The sequence below is a fragment of the Arvicola amphibius genome, chromosome 14 (genome assembly GCF_903992535.2).
Source record: "Arvicola amphibius chromosome 14, mArvAmp1.2, whole genome shotgun sequence".
Classification (NCBI taxonomy): Eukaryota; Metazoa; Chordata; class Mammalia; order Rodentia; family Cricetidae; genus Arvicola; species Arvicola amphibius.
Genome location: NC_052060.1, coordinates 30,266,738 through 30,283,850, shown reverse-complemented (window position 1 = coordinate 30,283,850; position 17,113 = coordinate 30,266,738). Strand labels below are relative to the sequence as shown.

Below are 17,113 nucleotides of genomic sequence, written 5' to 3'. Positions count from 1 at the left end.
TTTGCTGTTAAGGAGCTCCAGTGGAGGAGAGAAAGGAGTATGGCAATATGAGGGAAGTTCTGCAGAAGATGAAATGGGTTTGAATTTAGAACCTAAGTCAAGAAGGTGGGCATTTAGAGGAGCGAGCCTTACTCCATTAACCCGTTGGAGCGCTGGGGTGGAGATGCAGGTACGTGGAAGTTTGTAGACCTGGTGATGAGTGGATGAGAGCATGAAGACGTGTGTGTGTGTGTGTGTGCGTGTGTGCACATGTGTGCGTGCAAATGTGTGTGCTGTGTGTGTGCATGCGCGCATGCGTATGTGCGCTGGTGCACGTGTGTATATGTGTGAGTGCATGCAAATGTGTGTGTGCATGTGTGTGTACGTGTGTACATGCAAATGTGTGTGTGCACATGTGTGCATGCAAATGTGTGTGCTGCGTGTATGTGTTACCGAGTGAGAGAAGGTACAGGGTAGCAATCTTGAGTAACTGGCACCCTCACCAGGACCAAAGCAATTAAAATTGCTGTGGAAGCCAGGGTTAGTGGGGTAAGCCTGTGATTACAGCACCGGAGAGGAGGAAGCAGGAGACTCAGCTCAGGGCTCAGAGACCGTGTCTCACAAACAAAACGCCTGTTAAAGCTGTGCTAACAAACATGAGAGAGAACAGTCAACATATCTTTCATATTTTCCTTCCCACAGGAGAAGGCGGCTAATTGCCTCTAAGCAGTCAGCTTTGACAGGTGGGTACAACACACAGAGACTGGGGAGTTTTCTTCGGACAGAGCGGGGAGTGAAGACAGAAGGGGCAGAGGTGCAGGAGGGGATGCATAGTGAAGGGGTGGGAAGAGTGGATTAGAAGGTTGGAGGGTTGGGCTGGGGCTGTGTTCTTACAACATACCTGCTGTACAAGAGGTATGATCTCATGAAGCCCTGGGTTGAATCCCCAGTGCCACATAACACTGGGTTTGGTGCATGCCTGTAATCACTACATAGCAAGTACTAGGCCTGCTCAGGATGTATTAGATCCTGTCTCAGAAGTAAAAAGGAAGGGATTAAGACTGAATGATGTAAGTCTTGCCACGAAGTATCCAAGTAGTTGTCACAGTGGAAAGCAGAGGCAACAGTGTGTATTTACTTGGGGGGGGGTTAGGGTATGGTAGTGAGCATGAATGAAAACAGTCAGTAGCATCCCCCATACTGAAGTCACTGAGTGAAGAAGAGGAAAATACTCAGCCAGGAGCTCAAATCTAAAAAGAGAGTTGAAGGCCCCAGAAGAGCTTTAGGTATAAGCTGGATTTCTTCCTGCCCCACAAGAACTCTTGTGTCTTGTTATCCGAAACATAGGGGCTAGAATCAGCAGACTTCCTTGCTCTGGTACTGGTTGGATGTGGCCAATATGGACCTAGCTGCTAGAGTCTAGCCCCTGGAGGGGAAGACTATGTCCTTGAACTTAAGATGGCTCCTCTTTTTCATGATTTTTCCTGTGTGTAGCTCTTCGAAGTCCTAGCTCTCTGCTGTTATTCCATTTGGCCCAGGTCCAATGTCAATCCTCCTTGATTACTGCACCCCCTCCTCCTTGGGTTTTCCCTACCCTGTTCATGCTTTCCTTCCTTCCTTCCTTCCTTCCTTCCTTCCTTCCTTCCTTCCTTCCTTCCTCCCTTCCTCCCTCCCTCCCTGCCTCCCCCTCTTCCTCCCCTCCCCTCCCCTCCCCTCCCTCCCTCCCTCCCTCCCTCCCTTTCTTTCTTTGTTGTTTCAGGACAGGGGCTCTCTGTGTAGCTCTGGCTGTCCTGGAACTCACTCTGCAGACCAGGCTGGACTCGAACTCAGAGATCTGCCTGATTCTGCCTCCTGAGCACTAGGATCGAAGGCATTTACCACCATTGCCTGGCTTTGGTCTTATCTTAAAGTCTGCTTAAATCAATCTAATAGGCATGTATTGTCAGCACATACTACAGTGTGGTAAGAACTTCAGAGGAACCAGAGTTTTAGAAGGGAGCAGAAAAGGGAGCAAGAGAAGTGTCTTCCGCACATCCTAGGTGGGTGTGAGAAACATGGTCTCTATTTGAGAGACATACCAGGAAAATGTGGGAGAGCGAGGCCTTGGCTTAAGCAGTGAGGGAGGAAAGATGTTCCAAGACAAGAAATTCACAAGTCATATATTAAGAAAGGCAGGGGATGGGAAGGATTCAGAGGGTGAGGAATCGGCTGAATCAGACTGGGGGATTTAAAATATATTCAATTTAATTTGAAAGGCAAGACTCAATGGTATGGATGATATGGCAGGCTTCTGGACTCGAAGTAGTTGGGAATATAAGCAGGCTCCCTTTTTATTTTATTTTTTTCAAGATACATAAAAAGGTTTTATTTGCAGGGGAGCACAGATTTAATCAAACAAGCCAAATCCCATGTCATCATCCGACTCTTCGGACTCCTCCTTCTTCTCTTCTTTCTTCTCCTCTGCTATAGCCGGGGCAGAACCAGCAGCAGGAGCTGCAGAGCCAGGGGCAGCAGAAACAGCCACAGCTCCACCAGCAGGCACACTGGCAAGTTTCCCAACACCCTGGGCGATGACATCCTCAATGTTTTTCCCATTCAGCTCACTGATGACCTTGTTGAGCCGGTCATCGTCCGCCTCGATGCCCACGCTGTCTAGTATCTTCTTAATGTCTTTGGCGCTAGGAGAGGAGTTGCTCCCAAGGGCGGCAAGCAAATAAGAGGCGACGTAGCGCATGTCGGCTGTTGCGGACTGCCTCACGCGTGCGACCACGGTGGCATCAGGCGGCGAAAGGCCAGGCTCCCTTTTTTAGTCCCAATCTCCCAGCCCCTATTATGTGGTGTCCCCAAGGCAACACGCTAGGGATATAGGGATAATGCAGTAGCAGTTGACACCCAAGGGGTGACTTAACAATAAGCCTGATTATGTGGAGCACCAACCTCTTGGCAGAGTCTCCTAAAGAAGAGCCACCAATCCATGGGCTGCCAGCGTGTGGAGACTTGTAGAAACCCAGGCACCTAGATCCCTTGCCACCGGAGAATCTATCGGTTCTCGGAAAGACTGACAAGTATGGGCAAGAAGGCTGAAGATTTCCTGTAAGAACCACGGAGACCACCTTGGTCAGCATTTTGCCTTCTATGACAAGGTAAGATGATGGGGAAACTCTGTTAATTCCCAACAGTAGGATAAAGAAAGATGCCCTCTGTCTGGGTTGGAGACAGAACTGGGCCATGTGACCGGTGGTAGTACATCCTACACTAAAGGTCTTCAGAAGGTCGGTGATAAATACTATCCCAGGGCAATCCAGGGACTCCTGTAGACGAAACTTTTTCTAGTTATCCACGCTAACATCTGCCTGAATCGTTACTATTTACCTGCATGAAGCCACTACTCTAAGACTCTTCGAGGGCTAACCCTTGAAGACGAAGCAACTATATAATACTTTATTATGAGTACCATAATCATTGTTTGTGCGTGCTTCTTGTATGCCAAGCAGTTAGAACATAAATTATCTAATTTAATTCCCATAAAAATACTATGAGATAGATACTACTAGGACCCCCCTTTTACTAATGAGGACATGGGGTTACAGAAAAGGTCATGTCATTTTCTCTGGGTTACAAAGTCTGTAAAATCTGGATTCACTCCTCATCAGTCTCATTCTTTATTCTTTATTTTTAAAGTCACCTATATAGTATCATTAAAACTTTTGTAACTTGGGTTCTGGAGAGATGGCTCAACAGTTAATAGCCCTGGTTGTTCTTCCAGAGGACCCAGGTTCAATTCCCAGCACCCACATGGCAGCTTAAAACTGTCTCTAACTCCAGTTCCAGGGGATCCACCACCCTCACACAGACAAATGTACACATAAAATAATTGAAAAACTATTGTCACTTACATGAGCTACTGTGCTATAAACAAAGCAAGATAGAAATATGCTTTTTTTCTTAAAAAAAAAAAAAACAATACCTGACTTTTCACTTATAGAATTGAAAAAGAATAGGTTGTTTTTTGAGGCAGGGTCTCGCATAGCCCAGGCTGGCCTCACTCTTACTACATAACTGAGAATGGCCTTGAATTTCTTTTTTTTTTTTTTTTTTTTTTTTTTCCGAGACAGGGTTTCTCTGCAGCTTTTTAAAAGCCTGTCCTGGAACTAGCTCTTGTAGACCAGGCTGGCCTCGAACTCACAGAGATCCGCCTGCCTCCTCTGCCTCCCGAGTGCTGGGATTAAAGGCGTGCGCCACCACCGCCCAGCTTGGCCTTGAATTTCTTATCTTCTTGCTTCCGCCTACCAAGTGTTGGGATTGCAGCTGAATGGTGGGATCAGGCTAGGGCCTTGTGCATGCTAGGTAACCATTTGATTAACTGAGCTATATCCTCATCCTAATAAAAGGTTTTAAATACAAAAAAAAGGCATACTTTTAACATTCCAACAAAGAATTGCTTTCTCAAGCCAAGCATATAGTAGCATATACATCCTGGCCCTCGGGAGGCTAATGGAAGAGGACCATCCTGAGTTGGAGAATGTATAGTACTATAGAGTGAGACTGTCTTAAAACAACAAAAGCATACCACAGAGGTGTGGTGGCACAAACCTATAATCTCAACACAGGTGGAATCAGAAAGATCGGGGTTCAAGACTACCCTGGACTACAGAAGAGCCTACTTTAAAACGCCACCACCAACATCAGTCAGAAAAACAAATACACAACACACAAGTACATTCCTAGGCTATCCTGGGAAATAAACCATGACATTTTTTTTTTAGTTGTGACAATCACAATGACTTTAAGTTTCAAGGTCGTTGGCTTTATAGGTTTTGATCAGTAAGGTTAAAAAAGGTTTTCTTCATTAACCACCCCTTATCTTTGTTAATTTTCTTACCTTCCCAATCCTCCATTCTCCTCAAAACTTCTCCTGGCATCACCCCTGAGTCCTCTCCCTCCTTTTATATATACCGCCCCCAACATCCCCCCCCTTTTTTTTTTGGTTTTTTTTTTTGGTTTTTTTTGTTTTTTTTTTGTTTTTCGAGACAGGGTTTCCCTGTAGTTTCTAGAGCCTGTCCTGGAGCTAGCTCTTGTAGACCAGGCTGGCCTCGAACTCCCCCTTTTTTCTTATTTGGTTTTGTGAGACAGGGTTTCTCTGTGTAGCCCTGATTGTCCTGGAACTCACTCTGTAGATCATGCTGGCCTCAAACTCATAGAGATCCACTTGCCTCTGCCTCCGAGTGTTGGGGTTTAAGGTGTGTGCCACCACCGCCTGGCTGACATCCCCTTTTCTTTTCTTCTAAAGCCTCAGAGCTTTTTGTCATTGATAGGAATACAAATTCTGTGTTTAATTTTATTTGACTAATTATTAACCCTTAACTTTAATGCAAAGAAAAAGCACAGTAAACTTCCCGTTTATTTGACTAATTATTAACCCTTAACTTTAATGCAAAGAAAAAGCACAGTAAACTTCCCGTTAAATTTGTGTGCATGGCACCTCAATGACCTCCTGCCGCCATCTAATGAATGTGAACCATATTGTTACTCCATTTTCTAAGTGAGGAAATGGAGGCCTTACCATGGTAATGAATACAGATGGCATCTCGATTTCCTGTGTTTGTGTTATAGCAGTCTAGCGGCTTCAGAGTACAGTGATAGCTGGGGAAGGTACTTGTGCTGGTTCTTCTTAATGGTCAATTTAACTATGTCTGGAATGAGCTACAATACAGAAATGGAGGGCACACATGGGAGAGATTATTTTTGTTTGGTTTCAGGTGGGCGAATCCACCTCTAGTCCAGACCTTTTTGTAGGAAGACACACACTTCTGATTCGAATCTTGAGGTGGGAAGACATCCGCCTTTAATCCAAATCTTGAGTCAGGAAGACAGATCTTTAATCTGGGTCATACCTTCTGCTGGAAATCTATAGAAGGATGTAGAAGAAGGGAGCTTCCGTCTTTGCCAGCTTGCCCTTACCTAGCTAGCACATCCCTTTCTTCACTGGCATTGGAGCCTACTTCTAGGGATTTCAGGATACATAGACCAACTGAGACACCCAGTCTCACGGGGCTGAGCAACTACTGGGTTCTTGGGCTTTCTATTCTTAGCCTTGTGGGACTGAGTATCTACCAGATTCTTGGACTAATTGATGGATTAGCTGGACAGCAGGCTATCTATCTATCTATCTATCTATCTATCTATCTATCTATCTATCTATCTAATTTCTATATCTATCCATCTAATATATATATATATATGTGTGTGTACACACACACACACACACACACACATATATATATAGAGAGAGAGAGAGAGGGAAAGAGAGAGAGATATTCATTCCATAAGTTCCATGACTCTAGAGAATCCTGACTAAGACAGTACTTAATACAGAAAAGCAAAAGGGATCAGAAAACCAGAATTTTCAGAGGTGCTGAAATTTTCAGTGTTATTTTCTCTTGGAACTTTTGTATAAGTAATCAATGCATGTACTGAGCAACATGACTAAATAGGTTTTATTACTTTTTTATTGTGTGTGTGGTGTCTGTATGTGCATGGTGTGCACATATGTGTGTACATATGTACAGGAAGGAAGAAGGTGTTGGACACCCTCTTCATCTTGCTTAGCCTTATTCCTGAACCTGGAGCTCACAGTTTTTGGCCAGGCTGAGAGCAAACAAGTCCCTGTGGGGCTGCTCTGCCTCTTACTGGAGTTATAGACATGTGAGACATGTAACATTTGGGTGCTGGGATCTGAACTCCAGTCTTTGACTTCTCAGCCCCTTATCCTCTAGAGTTATTCTTGTCAGTGTAACCATGACATATTAAATACGCTGTTCATCATTTATCAACATTAGGTGCCCTGTTCATTTTGAATTCCTTCTCATTTTTAATAAAAACGGGCTTTACTAACATTTTAAAAATATATAAAACTTAGACGACTTAGCATTTTCCTGCCACGAAGATTGTCTCTCCCTCTACCCCAGGACTCAGATGGACTCTTTACTCTTTGTTTACCTTGAGAAAGCTGAACACGAGAGAAATGAGCCTCAGAAAGCAGTTTAACAGTTTGTATTATTTGGCATATGTCTGCTAATGGATCCTATATTTTAACTAAAAGCTTGGAAGAAGCCATTCTCTTTCCTCCACCAATGCGGTCCTCCCTTCCTCTCCCTCATCTTGACCCAGTGACTGTCAACTGTGCTCTTACTCTTAGCCAGTAGAACACTCTCAAATCTCTCTCATTAAAAAATAAAGACAAAATCAATAATGCCATCCCTCAGTTAGCCTGGCTCATTGACTTCTGTAACCTCCACCAGCCCAACCACTTAAAAATGGCACCACAGTCTTTACTCCCAGCTTTTCTCCCTGGGATAGAGTGTTTTTCTACTCCCAAGTCTATTTTTATGCAGTCATGTCATGGGATGGAAGCTGAACACAGAGTTGTGTATCAGATGGAGTCATCCAGTTCTCCAGGGATTGGTTGATTGATTGATACAGTGTCTCACTGTGTGTCCTAGTCTGGTGACATCACCATCCTTCTGCCTCAACCCCATAAGGAATGAGAGTATAGACAGGCAGCCCTTCCCTCCTCAGCCCTCAGGGTTCTTTCTAAAGGAGCTAATAACTCCACTCAAGAGAAAAACCTTCCAGAGGAAGGGCTCACAGGCATCCCCTGTCCTTCCCTGTAAGCTTTCTCTCCAGGCTTTTATTTCTTCTTTCTAAACTTTTCAGTGTAGGGAACTCATCTTTTTTCTACAGCCATTTTCCACCAAAGGTTTCATCTTTTACACATTTCATATCATCATGCCTCAGACGTCATCACTCAGACTGAGTGAACATTCAGTCAAACCCTATAAATAAGGTTAAAAGACCAGTCTTCAAACAGTGGCTCAGTCCTGCTCTACTTATAACAGAGGTAGACATTGCAGTAAGAAGCATTTGCTTCTGTAAAAACAAAATCTACTTATTTCTCTACAAAATATATTTTCCTGTTTTTAAAAAATATTTTCCTTTTCTAAAGGTAATTTTTTATTTATCTTTATGAACAGAAAACTTAACAGTGGACACTTAACCCAGTTCAGAAGTGTGTTCTTTGGCCTCCGATTTTTTCCTGCTTGGCAATTTGAACCATAGATTTAGGACTCAGGATATTTCCCCCCACCCCACACCAGTGGTAGCAGATCTCCTGGTATCTGTCATTGTTACTGGTCCAGATAGCTTCCATCTGCTTAGCCAGAGAACCCTTGTCTACTGAGTTAACCTGTGTGAAGGCCATGGTGGTGCTTGTCTTCCTATGCACCAGCCACCCCAGCCTGGTCTTTCTCTTAATGAAGCAGCGGAGTACTGCCATCTTAAGACATAGAGCGAGCAGGAAGATCAACAGCTCAGTGGGGTCTATGTCATGGACAAACACCAAGAGGTGAGCCTTCTTGATCTTCACCAAGGTGATGACTGTCCTGCTCGAAGGGCAGGTGGTCTTTTGGTTGGGATGTCCCCATTGCCAGCCGCCTCTGCTTCTCCTGCTTTGTCTCTGGCCTGTCCTTGTGGGCAAGGTTAAACAGCTAGGTAGCTGATTGCCCGTCCAGGGCCTAGGTGAACTGATTAATGGTAGGAGGTACTTTGAGGCACTTATAGAGGTGGCTCTTGGTGACGCAGCCATCTGATAGAGCAAGTGAGGTAGGTCTCTTTTGAACTGGACGTCCCGTCCAATGCAGAAGTTCTTAGTCTCTTCTTCACAGAGGACTCACCACCTTTTGGCTTCCTGCTTCTCTACCACGCTGAAGGCCAGGGCCACTTCCTTCCCTTGGCCTTCTTGTCTTTGGGCATTTTTGCTCTGCTGGAGGAGAGCTTTTCTCCCTCCTTAAAAGATGTTTGGGGCTTTTCATAGACTAAAAAGAGATCTTGCTTTCTTTGCAACAAAAACAGAAACAAAACAACACAACAACAACAACAAAAACCAAAAGTAAGAACAAAGAATCCAAGGGGGGGGGCGGGGAAGCTCCACCTTAACCCTTTTCGTTGTTCTTTGAGATTTTCACACACCGTGTTTTGATTACACCTCCCCTCTCCCACTCTTCCCAGAGTCACCCATTGTCCTTAATTTGCTTTCAGCCCTTTCTTTGCCCTTTGAGAAAAAAAAAAAAAAAAAAAAAAAAACCTTGCATGAAGTTTCAGAATTAGAGTCAATGTGTCTTCTGTTAGGAATTTTGGATAGCAGGTAGCCCTGAGTCCAGGTAAGCCCGCCTGACCTTCACAAGATTGACTGTTGCTGACCTTAGCTTTCTCTCCATTCAGACTCACCCACTTGCTAACCATCCCTACTTGGGTAGGGCTTTTCTTCATACCTGTCATTAAGGTATTTTTGGCCTGGTCTTTGTTGGTTTCTACACTCTGTGTGGATCCTCTTGATTCTCCAGGAAATAAACCATTTATCTTGGGCCAGCTGTGGCAGTTGGGTGAGAATGTGATCTCGGGGCTCCCCAAAAGAAACGTGACACTTTAAATATTCTATTCCTGGGAAAAGGGCAGTGGACAGTTTTAGAGGGTTAGTAATTTACTTTTATTTACAAATGAAGAAGGCCAGAGAAACAGACTTTGCTTGGGACATTGTTGTTCATCTGGTTTTTCTTCCTATCAAAAAGTGGAATTCAGGTTTCTGCCTCCTTGCATCTAAGTTGCCGGGAGGCTGGGCAATGCAGCAAAAATAATATAGTAATTCTGGGCTAGGCCTTCAGAGACGTTATTCTCCTTCTTCTGTTATCATGGAAAGAAACCTGGGTGAACCTTTCTGGAATGAGAGGGGACATGGAGAAAGATGTCCAGCCGACACCAGCAGCAGCAGCCAGATGAACTGGCAGCGTAAGTTGCCCAGGCCAGTGGATTCTTTGTTCCAAATCTATTGAGAGGAAAAGGCAAAGCAAGCATTGACTCTCCAGAGAAGGGCTCCGAACATCAATGTGAACTGGTTCCAATCACCTGAAAGATCATCTTGGATCGTCAAGTCCCCAGTGAGCTCCCAGCTGTCAATACAGAGTTAAGTCCATTTGAAAACAGGAGAAATCTCCAAGTCCAGGCCAATACTGACTCACCGAATTGCTAGCTGATAAATGGATGTTGAAATCATTAGGTTTATGATAGTTTATTTGGCAGCAATAAGTCTATATTCCCTTATCTCCTGTCAAAGATTCTTGAAGCCTGAGTTGTTCAGCTTCAACACACTCCCACCCATCTGAGGAGGACGGTGGGCTGCTTCTCCCTGTCACCTGTATTCTTTGTACCTTTGTGTATGGACTGGGTCACATTTAAATGAGCTTTTCTTTGATTCTGAGATAGGGCCTTGATATATAGGCCTCGAGCTTGCGATCCTCCCGCCTCAGCTTCTCGAGTGCTGCAATTCCAGGTGGGTATCATTGGAGACTATCCCTGTGCCTCTTTGTCTCTTTGTGCCCGCATTTCCTCATCTGCAAAGCAGAGATAACCTTTTTTGTTTTTTGGTTTTTTTTTTTTTTTTTTTTTTTTTTTTTTTTTTTTTTGTAAATGTAGGTCTGTGAAACTTGCTTGTTATGACACCTGAACAATACTTAGCCAATGCTTTGTGGAACAAATGGGATAACTAGGCTGGATGCAACCTCATTGTCCATAAAATTCAGGATGAGACTTGCAGCAGAGGCATAGAAGACCTATACCCAGAGAGGTGACAATGGACATGGTCCTGCTTCCTGCAAAGGGCTGAGCTACCGGTAGCAGTGAGCCCTGGAGACGGTCGGGCTTCTCTTCCTTCACATCCCAGCTCCACGCTTGTTCTGTTCCTCTGCGTGTTGCTTCTTCCTGCATTAGCTTTGTCACACTACGAAGGGCGAGTAACAAAAAGAGTCTCTGTGGTGTTCGCGGGAGAGTTGAATGAAGACTAAAGGAAGCCTTGGAGCATAGAATATGCCTACCACCTCATATTGAAATGTGAGTGTTGGTTAGCAATGCAAGCCAACGTCACTCAGAGGAAAATGACCCAATTTGCTTTGTGTTGGTGGCCGTGTTGGGAAACCCTGGGATGTATGCTTCCTAAGCCTCTGTGGGAACCATGACAGCAAGCGGAACCTGCTCTACCAGCGACTTCAAAAGAAAGACCTAGCAATCCCAGTTTATTGTCTACCACTTAGCCGCCCCCTCCCCGAACCCCTGCTACTGTCACCTTTGGCACACTGCTCCCTTACTCTTAAGTTAAACAAACACACTCACACCTCTGTGTTCACCAGTTATTTTCTGAGTGCTTGGGAGTTCACAGTCGTCTCCCAGAGATTCTGATTAATAGCAGATTCATCCCACGAACCAGAAACCTCAGCACTTTGAGAGCTTGAGGGGAGTCACTGAAGGCTTCCTGGGAGAAGCCGTGTGTAACGTGGGACCTGTAACATAGGTGAGCGGCATCAACTGAGCTGCGGGCTGAGGGTGAGCGGTGGGGAGTGTGGCTGCTGAGAACAGAATCTCCCAAAACAGGCTCCCAAAGCATCGTTTTACAGTTGTGTAGAAGGAAGAGAAAACTCGGAACTGTTGGGTTTTAAAGTAGATAGATGAAAAATGAGTTAGAACGTGGAAGTGGTTAGAAAGGAGGCTAATGGAGGTAATTTCTTAATCCAGTTAAGAAATTTGATCTTTATCCTGAGGGCATTCAATGGGAAATCATTTAGTATTTAAACAGAGGAGTGACATTTAGAAATCGCTTTCCCTGACTACAATATGAAGAACAGAGGGCAGGTCAGAAGGCTTGCCACCTGTTATTGTAAATAAAGTTTTATTCGCAACTGTGCACATTAATTTGTATTGTCTTTTAGGTCTTAGGTGTCCAACTTCGTAACTGACCATCTGGCTCACAAACCCTGAACTATATACTATCTGGTCCTTTTAAGAATATTTGTTGAAGATCTCTTGAGTAAAATTGGGAGCATGGGGACCATGGGAGAGGGTTGAAGGGCAGGGGAGAGGAAGGGAGGGGGACAGAAAAAATATAGCTCAATAAAATCAATAAGAAATAAAGAGAAACAAAAAACCCAAAACAAAACAAACAAGCAAACAAAAAAGAATTACATATTAATAGTCACCCACGTTTGTCATAGTGTTAGTTAGGTTCTCTAGATGCACAAAGAGGTACTCCACATAGATAGGTAATCTTCAAACACTTCAAAGACCTACAGAATATGGCATTTAAATGTTTCAATAAATTAGAGTTCTGTTTGATGTGAGACATGACTGCTCCTGGCAGCACCAGTCTACTCCCAAGAGAATGATGGGCACTGAAGACACTCTGTATGGAGCTTGTTTTCTTCTTGGCAAAACTGGCATAATGGGCAAAGAACTGTCCTTGGCGCAACTGCTGACAGATGGACGGATTGGACAGTAAGCAGGCTGTTCAATCTGGACAAGCAGGGTACAGGGAAAAGCGCCTGCTGAACCTTGCCACAACAGGGTAGAACAAGTCTTTTAATGTGTCCTGCTTCTGAAAATGGTCTCTCAGATATCTAGACCTATAGCCAAAGTTTGGTACCCCAAATGTTGCAGAGTCTTTGAGTGATTTGCTTCTGTCGTTTCTTGTGCCTTTTGGAGGTCCCTTGCTTGCACTTCCTGCTTACTCAGGTAATATTATTTTCCTTCTCAGGTCTTTGATGGGGTTGAAGACTAGATGGTCACAGTTACAATTCTCTCATATCTTAACTAAGAGCATATCAGGTATGAGACTCAGATTCTGCAGGGTAGGACAGCTCTCAGAGTAATCTCTGTAATTTGCCATTCACTTGTTATCTGAACATTTATTATGTGTTTCTTACTTAATGTTGCTCTTGTTGGTTGTAGTTCTATTTTTGTGTATGTCATTACCCTTTCTTTCTCCTTGACAATACTTGATAATTGTTCATATTGTATATAGTTTTGTATTAGGTTTAGAACCTTCTTATTTAGACAAAAGGGGCAAATGTAGTGGGTATTCACTCCACCCATAACCTTGGGCTATATGGCCTAATAGAGGTGGTGCTTCTTGTCTACCTACCTGACGTCTTAAAAGGAAAGGGGTGGGGCACAGTTGCTCACTCTCCCTCATGTGGTGGTTGGAGATGGGACTGCTGGTTCCATTCTCCCCCAGGCAGAATGGGGGCCATGCAGCTATCTACCTTGTTCTGTATCCATGAGTGTATCCTAGTAAATCCTTGATACCCCCTTAAAAAAACAAGAATATTTGTTGAGCTTAGGAACTTTTAATATAACTTGGAGGAAAATAATGGTAGCTAGCTAGCTTTGGGGAAGGCACAGGAGGAATTCTGTAAAGGGGGTCTTATAAGATTCTTAAAACATTCTGTCAATCATTCAGACATCGATTTTAGCTTTATCATGGAGACTCCACTCCTATAAGATGAGGGTAAAGGAACCAAGATTACAGTTGTAATGTAAACAACTAAGGGATAAGTGTGTGTTGTAAATGAAAGGCCAAGCATGGTGGTTCATGCCTTTAATGCAATGTGAGACATATGATAGGATAGATGTATTTGGTGAACTGAACTCGTAACATCACGACATTGCTGGTACCTACTTTGTAGTCCTGAAACTCTGTTGTTTGATACAGATTGATCTACAGTGGCTGGACAAATCAAAGAGCCCCTTTTATTTTATTTTTTACTTTTTAAACAGCCTCAGTAAAACAACACCAGTAAGTCTATTGAATATGTCCTTCCTTCAAGAAGACCAAAGTTGGGTTTCAATATATTTATAGCACAGCAGTAATGGCAATAACAAATTAGTATAACCTCCATTTTTTTTTGAGTGCCTACTAGATCTGAAATACAACACAGATGCTGACCTAAGTTCTTCAGTCCCTATCACAGATCTGATCATTGTAGTCACATGTTGATAAGGAGACTTTAGCCCAAAGGGTTCTCTTTCCTAATGTCATGCCCACGTCAATGTGTCTGACTGACAGTCTTCGTCTCAGTCACGCAAGCTCTGCCTCATAGCAGGTTGCATTGCCTCCTTTTTCTCAGTCTTTGATCATTCTGCTGCTTGAAATCCTCCGCCTGTCTCCTCATCTCCTGAGCAGAGTCTACATAATTTAGCGTGGCATAATTTATTTTTCATAATCTTTCATGACCTTAGTGGCTTCAGTTTCTGCGGCTGTTTCTGTAAGTGTATATTGTATATTCCTGGTTCTTGGGGTTCTGGGGGGACATTCCAACTCCCTCCCTGTTTCTTTGGATTGACATGTTCTTTCTCTTTCTGGAGACTCCTTCCTTCACATTGGCCTGGACTTTGGACTAAAATTCCAAGTTCCAACCAGTCTCTCCCATGAGATCTAACCTCTCCGTGTTTTGGTTCTCCTATTGGAACTGGCTATCTGTTTCCTAGAAAAGGTTACACAGAAAGACCAGGGCCTTTCCCACCCACTACTTAGTCTCTGGAAACGCTTGGTTTCTGTAAATCATGTGATTTTTTTAAAGCCTTTTTATTTATAAAATAGGGTACTCTGAAGCTTTAGTGTTGCCTGGTATATTATCAGGATAAACAGTCATTATTCAGTTCCTGTGCGATTAGATAAGAGCCACATGCGTTATTCTAGTATCATATTTTGAGCACACTGTTCTCCCTTAGTGATGCTCTGGTTACCCTTTCAGGTTCAACACAAACTCCTTTGTGACGTTTTTCCTTATTTTTTTTTCATGTGTGTGGTAGGTTCCTTTGGGCACTGGTTTGTCGTCCTGAAGTTGGTGTTCAGAGTGTTCCCCAGTCATTGCACATCTTAATCATTGAGGCAAGTTTAGGAATTACACTCAGTTTATTGATAAGATTACTTCTAACTAACCTAACTTGCTCTGGGAATCCCTTCTCTCGCTCGGCCTTCAGAGCCACACCCATCTTTGTGTTTCCGAGGGCGCTGGGGATCCAAACTCGGGTCCTTATGCTTGCTCAGCAAGCCTTGTAACCAATGAGCCATCTCTCCAAGCTCTTTTTCTATAAACATTCTGTGCATTTAATCCATAGTTGGCCATTTTGTCTAAGTTCTCTTCTTCTCTGTTAGCCTGGAACTCTGTGGGTACAGACACTATTGCTCAACTACCCCAACCTAGTATAAATTGGTATTTAAAACATGTTGGCTGATTGGCTGACTGGATAACTAATGAACAGACAAAACAATGAGTCTCACAGGACTGAGTGATTGCATACACAGTTGTATTAGTTTGATTTGGCAATGTTTACGGAGTACAGCTTGCTTCTACACTTTCTCTTTCATGGTAAATGAACTTGAACCTAAGACCTCACACACGCTGGGCAAATGCCCTCTAGCTGGGCTACAGCCCCAACTTGCTTTTTATTTTCAGAGTGGATCTCCAAATGTGGCCCGAGTGGTCTTGAACTCATTCTGTAGCACAGCCTGGACCTTGTGATTCATCTGTTTTTGTCTCCCAAGCAGGTGGGAGGCTGCACTACCAGACCTGGCTTCCTTTCTGAAACTATTGGTGTTCAATGATTTGACTCACAGTAAACTCAAGTTAGGTCTCAGCCTCATGGAATCTAGTTTAATAATTATTCAAGCTATTATCACTATTTTTCAGATAAAGTAACTGATGTCAACATAGCATACTCAAAGTTGCCCTGCTGGTAAGAAGTGTAGAAACTGGCATTGTCTGACCAGTAAAGGTCAGAGGCCAATTTTCAGGAGTCAGTTTTTCCTTCTACCTTATGGGTTCCAGGAACTGAACTCGGGTTATCAGTCTTAGCAGTAAGCACCCTTACCTGCTGACCTATCTTGTCAGTCCTAATGGGCTGTGTATGTATGAGTTTATGTATGTATTTATTTATTTTCATAAGATTTCAGCTATTTTGTCACAGATGGTTTGAAAAATATGGTTTTGAGCATGTATCTCTCTGATAGCAGTTTCCTCATAAAAATAAAATGTGTGCATGCAAAACAACTTGTAAACTTACTGACCTTTTTAAAGGAGAGAGCATGAGGGAAGCCTTGGAGACAAGAGGTTTATTGGAGTGACTGGTAGCTGGATTTGGATAGGCTGAGTTGAGAAGTGAGAAGAATAGGAGGGTGTGGCGTTGAGGGAGGTCCGAGCAAGAATGAGGCATTTCATGCAAGCCAGCCCTGAGTTCAATCCCCAGCACCGCATAAACCAGGTGTAGTTGCACCTGCCTGTAATCCCAGCACTCGGTAGTGGAGCCAGGTAGATCAGAATTTCAAGGTCATCCTCAACTATGTAGTGAACTTGAGACTAGCACACACTAGTGAGAGGATAATTGCAGGACTCACTTCTCTCCTTTTACCACGTGTGTCCCAGGGATCGAACTGAGGTTGTCAGGCTTGACAGCAGGTGCCATGGCTCACTCAGCCATCTCTCTCTCCCTGGACCCCCAACAACTGAAGTTCCTGAGTTAGTTGGATGACCAGAGACTTCCATAGCAGAGAAAGCTAGAGAATGAATAGTATGGTGTACTATCATGTCACCCTGAATGCACCCCATCTCATCTGGTCCACCATGCCACCCTGAATGCACCCCATCTCATCTGGTCCACCATGCCACCCTGAATGCACCCCATCTCATCTGGTCCACCATGCCACCCTGAATGCACCCCATCTCATCTGGTCCACCATGCCACCCTGAATGCACCCCATCTCATCTGGTCCACCATGCCACCCTGAATGCACCCCATCTCATCTGGTCCACCATGCCTCCCTGAATGCGTCCCATCTCACCTGGTCCTGGAAGTTAACCAGCGTTGGACCTGAGTAGCATGTGGGTGGAGGAATGAAGAATATGGAGAAGAGAGGCAATGCATTTTATATTTTACTGTGGTGGATCTGGGAAAACACAGCAGCATACTAGAAATGTAGGCCCGAAGCTCAGCAGAGTTCTTAATGGCTATTGTACAGTGGCGTTGATATCAGATACATTTTGGGAGCATGCGGAGACAGGAAAGACACAGTGAGTTAGGTCATCGCCTGGATTAGGAGGAAATGAACTGAGTTAAAGGGTAATTGCAAAATCCTGAGGTAAATATCAAAGTAAGAAAGTATAGATAGTCTTGGTTTCTAGGAGCCAGCCATACTTTGATAGAAAAAGCCCAAGGAGCCGGGCGATGGTGGCGCACGCCTTTAATCCCAGCACTC

The 17,113-nt window shown here is 44.0% G+C and overlaps 1 protein-coding gene across 1 annotated transcript; it reads right to left on the bottom strand.

The window, feature by feature from the left end:
* Positions 1 to 2,340: 2,340 nt before the first annotated feature.
* LOC119801484 (60S acidic ribosomal protein P2-like) lies at positions 2,341 to 2,725 on the bottom strand. Its single transcript, XM_038312116.1, has one exon. It carries the CDS (start codon positions 2,711 to 2,713, stop codon positions 2,366 to 2,368), a length of 348 nt encoding a protein of 115 aa, XP_038168044.1. The 5' UTR covers positions 2,714 to 2,725; the 3' UTR covers positions 2,341 to 2,365.
* Between the last annotated feature and the right edge of the window lie 14,388 nt (positions 2,726 to 17,113).

What these genes read in the sequence shown, in the direction of transcription:
- LOC119801484 (XM_038312116.1), bottom strand. Translation starts at nt 2,713, where the DNA reads ATGCGCTACGTCGCCTCTTATTTGCTTGCCGCCCTTGGGAGCAACTCC.